General features: G+C 52.2%; 1 protein-coding gene across 7 annotated transcripts in view; it reads left to right on the top strand.

The window, feature by feature from the left end:
- The first annotated feature begins 3,894 nt into the window (after nucleotides 1-3,894).
- Nucleotides 3,895-7,301, top strand: part of LOC149432637 (uncharacterized) — a 33,658-nt gene continuing 30,251 nt past the window's right edge. For all 7 annotated transcript variants that reach the window (XM_089665104.1, XM_089665108.1, XM_089665103.1 and 4 more), the window contains exons 1-3: nucleotides 3,895-4,021; nucleotides 6,571-6,630; nucleotides 7,114-7,167. In XM_089665104.1, coding sequence (XP_089521230.1) covers nucleotides 3,970-4,021; nucleotides 6,571-6,630; nucleotides 7,114-7,167 — 166 coding nt within the window. In that variant the 5' untranslated portion in view covers nucleotides 3,895-3,969. The remainder of the gene's footprint in view (nucleotides 4,022-6,570; nucleotides 6,631-7,113; nucleotides 7,168-7,301) is intronic.

Here is a 7,301-nt window from a genome sequence, read left to right as displayed (position 1 = left end):
GAGTACAGGATTAGTAGGTGTAGTAAGGTATGAGGGTGAGTACAGGATTAGAAGGGGTGTAGTAAGATGTGAGGGTGAGTACGGGATTAGTAGGGGTGTAGTAAGATGTGAGGGTGAGTACGGGATTAGTAGGGGTGTAGTAAGATGTGAGGGTTAGTACGGGATTAGAAGGGGTGTAGTAAGATCTGAGGGCGAGTACGGGATTAGTAGGGGTGCAGTAAGATGTGAGGGCGAGTACGGGATTAGTAGGGGTGCAGTAAGGTATGAGGTCGAGTACGGGATTAGTAGGGGTGTAGTAAGGTATGAGGGTGAGTACAGGATTAGTAAGGGTGTAGTAAGATATGAGGGTGAGTACAGGATTAGTAGGGGTGTAGTAAGATATGAGGGTGAGTACAGGATTAGTAGGGGTGTAGTAAGATATGAGGGTGAGTACAGGATTAGTAGGGGTGTAGTAAGATATGAGGGTTAGAATAGGATTAGTAGGGGTGTAGTAAGATATGAGGGTGAGTACAGGATTAGTAGGGGCAGGGGCGGAGTGCCCGAGTTTACAAATGGGTAAGTACAAGATTAGTAGGGGTGTAGTAAGGTATGAGGGTGAGTACAGGATTAGTAGGGGTGTAGTAAGGTATGAGGGTGAGTACAGGATTAGTAGGGGTGTAGTAACATGGGGGGGATACATTGTAACATGACAACATGGGGGACACTTCAGGGGGAGGGGAATACATTGTAACATGACAACATGGGGGACATTTCGGTGGGGGGGGGAATACATTGTAACATGACAACATGGGGGACATTTCGGGGGGGATACATTGTAACATGACAACATGGGGGACACTTCGGGGGGGAGGGACAGCATGGGGGGGATACATTGTAACATGACAACATGGGGGGGGATACATTGTAACATGACAACATGGGGGGGATACATTGTAACATGACAACATGGGGGGGATACATTGTAACATGACAACATGGGGGGATACATTGTAACATGACAACATGGGGGGGGGATACATTGTAACATGACAACATGGGGGATATTTCAGGGGGGGAATACATTGTAACATGACAACATGGGGGGGGGGAGGGGATACATTGTAACATGACAACATGGGGGGGGAGGGGATACATTGTAACATGACAACATGGGTGGGATACATTGTAACATGACAACATGGGGGACATTTCAGGGGGGGGGGGAATACATTGTAACATGACAACATGGGGGACATTTCAGGGGGGGGGGAATACATTGTAACATGACAACATGGGGGACATTTCAGGGGGGGGGGAATACATTGTAACATGACAACATGGGGGACATTTCAGGGGGGGGGGGGGGAATACATTGTAACATGACAACATGGGGGACATTTCAGGGGGGGGGGGGAATACATTGTAACATGACAACATGGGGGACATTTCAGGGGGGGGGGGGGAATACATTGTAACATGACAACATGGGGGACATTTCAGGGGGGGGGGGGGAATACATTGTAACATGACAACATGGGGGACATTTCAGGGGGGGGGGGGAATACATTGTAACATGACAACATGGGGGACATTTCAGGGGGGGAGGGGAATACATTGTAACATGACAACATGGGGGACATTTCGGGGGGGGGGGGGGGATACATTGTAACATGACAACATGGGGGACATTTCGGGGGGGGAGGGGGAATACATTGTAACATGACAACATGGGGGACATTTCGGGGGGGGGAGGGGGAATACATTGTAACATGACAACATGGGGGACATTTCGGGGGGGGGAGGGGGAATACATTGTAACATGACAACATGGGGGACATTTCGGGGGGGGGGGGGAATACATTGTAACATGACAACATGGGGGACATTTCGGGGGGGGGGAATACATTGTAACATGACAACATGGGGGACATTTCGGGGGGGGGGAGAATACATTGTAACATGACAACATGGGGGACATTTCGGGGGGGGGGGGGAATACATTGTAACATGACAACATGGGGGACATTTCGGGGGGGGGAATACATTGTAACATGACAACATGGGGGACATTTCGGGGGGGGGGGGGAATACATGTAACATGACAACATGGGGGACATTTCAGGGGGGAGGGGAATACATTGTAACATGACAACATGGGGGACATTTCAGGGGGGGGGGAATACATTGTAACATGACAACATGGGGGACATTTCGGGGGGGGGAATACATTGTAACATGACAACATGGGGGACATTTCGGGGGGGGGGGGGGGGAATACATTGTAACATGACAACATGGGGGACATTTCAGGGGGGGGGGAATACATTGTAACATGACAACATGGGGACATTTCAGGGGGGGGGGGAATACATTGTAACATGACAACATGGGGGACATTTCAGGGGGGGGGGGGAATACATTGTAACATGACAACATGGGGGACATTTCAGGGGGGGAGGGGAATACATTGTAACATGACAACATGGGGGACATTTCGGGGGGGGGGGGGGGATACATTGTAACATGACAACATGGGGGACATTTCGGGGGGGGGAGGGGGAATACATTGTAACATGACAACATGGGGGACATTTCGGGGGGGGGGGAATACATTGTAACATGACAACATGGGGGACATTTCGGGGGGGGGGGAATACATTGTAACATGACAACATGGGGGACATTTCGGGGGGGGGGGGGGGGAATACATTGTAACATGACAACATGGGGGACATTTCGGGGGGGGGGGAATACATTGTAACATGACAACATGGGGGACATTTCGGGGGGGGGGGGGGGAATACATTGTAACATGACAACATGGGGGACATTTCAGGGGGGAGGGGAATACATTGTAACATGACAACATGGGGGACATTTCAGGGGGGGGGGAATACATTGTAACATGACAACATGGGGGACATTTCGGGGGGGGGGGGGGAATACATTGTAACATGACAACATGGGGGACATTTCGGGGGGGGGGGGAATACATTGTAACATGACAACATGGGGGACATTTCGGGGGGGAGGGGAATACATTGTAACATGACAACATGGAGGACATTTCGGGGGGGAGGGGAATACATTGTAACATGACAACATGGGGGACATTTCAGGGGGGAGGGGAATACATTGTAACATGACAACATGGGGGACATTTCAGGGGGGAGGGGAATACATTGTAACATGACAACATGGGGACATTTTAGGGGGAGGGGGACTTCTTTAAGGCACTGTAGTAGGGGTGAGTAGAGGACTAGAGGGGTGTATAGGATGTAGGGGTGATGTAGGATGTGGGGGTGTAGTAGCATGTAGCAGTGTAGTAGAATGTAGTAGGTTGTGGGGGGTGTAGTAGGATGTGGGGTGTAGTAGGATGTGGGGTGTAGTAGGATGTGGGGTGTAGTAGGGTGTGGGGGGTGTAGTAGGGTGTGGGGGGTGTAGTAGGGTGTGGGGGGTGTAGTAGGGTGTGGGGGGTGTAGTAGGGTGTGGGGGGTGTAGTAGGGTGTGGGGGGTGTAGTAGGGTGTGGGGGGTGTAGTAGGATGTGGGGGTGTAGTAGGATGTGGGGGGTGTAGTAGGGTGTGGGGGGTGTAGCAGGATGTGGGGGGTGTATGGGGTGTAGCGGTGTAGTAGGATGTGGGGGGTGTAGTAGGGTGTGGGGGGTGTTGCCGTGTAGTAGGGTGTGGGGGTGTAGTAGGGTGTGGGGGGTGTAGTAGGGTGTGGGGGGTGTAGTAGGGTGTGGGGGGTGAATCTGAGATGGTGTCCAGGCCGGGTCGGCGGATGAGTAGTATCATTCTTCTCGGAGGAGTAGTCTGTCCCGTGATTGCTGGCCATGCAGCCCGCTGTGTACATATGACACCCCAGTGTCTGCTCAGTGGCAGTATTTGACACATTACATGTAGGAGGGGTGGGGGGTGGGGTTGAGTTAGTGGGGTATATGTAGGGGCCCGGGCCCCAAGGCTGTCTCTGCTTCCTGAACATTCTGGACAATGCTGTGCTTCATTCTGCTCCTGTCCCTGGTGGGGATCAGCTTACAAGGAGGTAGGTGGCCGCATCTCTCCGTCTCTATCGATATATGAAATATGTGACTGTCTGAGGTCTTCTTGTCACATCGATCCTCCATTCACCTCTTGGATGGTGCTGGGCGATATAATACATGGAGCTGGCTGGGAGCAAACCTGAACCCTTCCAATCATGTCTATGGTCTGCCTAATGCCCCTCAGTACCGCCCCCCACTCCCCTAATACCCCCCGAGTACATCTCCTGCCCCTGCACCTCCTCAACACTGCCCTTCCACCTACCACATCTGTACTGCCCTTCCACCTACTACATCTGTACTGCCCTTCCACCTACTACATCTGTACTGCCCTTCCACCTACTACATCTGTACTGCCCTTCCACCTACCACATCTGTACTGCCCTTCCACCTACTACATCTGTACTGCCCTTCCAGCTACTACATCTGTACTGCCCTTCCACCTACTACATCAGTACTGCCCTTCCACCTACTACATCTGTACTGCCCTTCCACCTACCACATCTGTACTGCCCTTCCACCTACCACATCTGTACTGCCCTTCCACCTACTACATCTGTACTGCCCTTCCACCTACTACATCTGTACTGCCCTTCCACCTACTACATCTGTACTGCCCTTCCACCTACTACATCTGTACTGCCCTTCCACCTACTACATCTGTACTGCCCTTCCACCTACTACATCTGTACTGCCCTTCCAGCTACTACATCTGTACTGCCCTTCCACCTACTACATCTGTACTGCCCTTCCAGCTACTACATCTGTACTGCCCTTCCAGCTACTACATCTGTACTGCCCTTCCAGCTACTACATCTGTACTGCCCTTCCAGCTACTACATCTGTACTGCCCTTCCACCTACTACATCTGTACTGCCCTTCCACCTACTACATCTGTACTGCCCTTCCACCTACTACATCTGTACTGCCCTTCCACCTACTACATCTGTACTGCCCTTCCACCTACTACATCTGTACTGCCCTTCCACCTACTACATCTGTACTGCCCTTCCACCTACTACATCTGTACTGCCCTTCCACCCACTACATCTGTACTGCCCTTCCACCTACCACATCTGTACTGCCCTTCCACCTACCACATCTGTACTGCCCTTCCACCTACCACATCTGTACTGCCCTTCCACCTACCACATCTGTACTGCCCTTCCACCTACCACATCTGTACTGCCCTTCCACCTACCACATCTGTACTGCCCTTCCACCTAGTACATCTGTACTGCCCTTCCACCTACTACATCTGTACTGCCCTTCCACCTACCACATCTGTACTGCCCTTCCACCTACCACATCTGTACTGCCCTTCCACCTACCACATCTGTAGTGCCCTTCCACCTACTACATCTGTAGTGCCCTTCCACCTACCACATCTGTAGTGCCCTTCCACCTACCACATCTGTAGTGCCCTTCCACCTACCACATCTGTAGTGCCCTTCCACCTACCACATCTGTAGTGCCCTTCCACCTACCACATCTGTACTGCCCTTCCACCAATATATGTAGAGTACCCCATCTTCCATGCCGGTTCCTTCCTGCCCTCAGTGTGTCTCCCCAGATGTAGTGTTGGGCTCCTAATTCAGCCTGATATTGAACAGAATGAGGTCCTAGTGGGGCCCACCATCTGGTTACTCCCCATTGGACAATGGACACCAAGATCTGATCCAATAGAATGGGCCCCAGGTCTCCCCTAGCTGTGTGTCTGGGCTCCGGGTCATGCTGGGGGTTGCAGTACTTTAGAATCAACCATACAATAGGAGAGGTGTTATGCTGGGGGGGGGGGGGGTGTAGGGATGCAGACTCCAGGTAATATGGGGTGAGAATGTGATGGGTGGGTGGGGGGTGGGGGGTGAATATCTTCACAGTTTGCTCACAATTTGGTGGTAGAGTGAGAAAAGTCTCAGAGTTCAGGCCAGGAGGACAAGAGACGAGAGGTGGTGAGAGGAGGACGAGGCGGGAGGGGGGCTCACAGGACGAGGCGGGAGGGGGGCTCACAGGACGAGGCGGGAGGGGGGCTCACAGGACGAGGCGGGAGGGGGGCTCACAGGACGAGGAGGGAGGGGGGCTCACAGGACGAGGCGGGAGGGGGGCTCACAGGACGAGGCGGGAGGGGGGCACATGGTTCTAGATCTGCGTGTCTGAGTTCAGGACTATCACTTTTATTTCATGTATTACAATTTATAACATATCTGGACCAGAACCATCGGTGAAAAGTGTCCATCATGGTCTCCAGGAACTGGAGGAACCGTTCTTTTTCATGAAAGCTGCCCAATTCCTTGTTTTCTGAATGATGGATCCAGGTCTTGGGGGAACTTATGGTTGATTGATGGTATGATTGTGGAGACGTGGAGGAAGGGAAGATTTCATGAGATTTTGAGGGTCCACAGAGACATCATGGTCCACCAGTAAAGTGACTCTGGAACCTGGAAATGGTGTGTAGTGACTAGTCGAGGAAAAGTCACTAAATGATTGGCCAGAAGAGCATTTCATTGTGTCTGGTATCTTTGCTCCGTTCAAATTCACTTCCTGTCTCCTTTAGGGGCCAAACCCCAGCAGAGCGCCGGAGGAAACCCCCTATATCAGCCAGATTATAGCAGGGGTGAGTGCAACCAACCCGTCATATAACACCTGACTGACCCCCTACTGGTACTGCCCCTTTCCTGCCCCAACTGGCACTGCCTCTCTCCAGCTCCCTCTACTGGCTCCATTGACTTTACTGCCCACACAACTGACCCTGATGGACCTCCAACTGACACTTTGTCTCTCCACCTCCTGACTTTACTGCCCACCTAACTGCCCTCTGACAACTCACACTGCCCCTTTCCAATCCTCCAACCGACCCACTGACTGCACTGTAAACCCAACTGCCTCCTAACTGACTTCCAACAGACACTTCATCCAACTGACAGCCCCCTGACTTTACAGCTCACCCAACTGCTCCCTTACCTCCAACTGACAACGTTCCTATCCAACCCTCAGACTGCACCCCCAACTCTTCCCACTGACAGTACTGACCATCCAACTGCCCCCTGACTGTCCAAAGGCAGGATCCCCTCAATGTACTCCTATCTTCTCCTTTAAGGTGTGGGGGCCCAACAGCTGGGGGTGGCCAGTCCTCTGGGGGCAAAATCTGGAGGTAAGTGCTACATGCTTGATTCTTTACTTCGAAAACGTCCCCTGTATTGTGTACTGTCCTGTCTACAGCTACAGTCTGACCTGCGTACACACCGACTACAACCGTCCATATCTACAGCCTGACCTGCGTATACA

This window comes from Staurois parvus, unplaced genomic scaffold, assembly GCF_062004578.1.
Source record: "Staurois parvus isolate SC_StPar_1 unplaced genomic scaffold, SC_StPar_1.0 ptg002133l, whole genome shotgun sequence".
Taxonomy (NCBI): Eukaryota; Metazoa; Chordata; class Amphibia; order Anura; family Ranidae; genus Staurois; species Staurois parvus.
The sequence above is the reverse complement of the archived record's forward strand: the minus strand, read 5'-3'. Positions and strand labels throughout refer to the sequence as shown.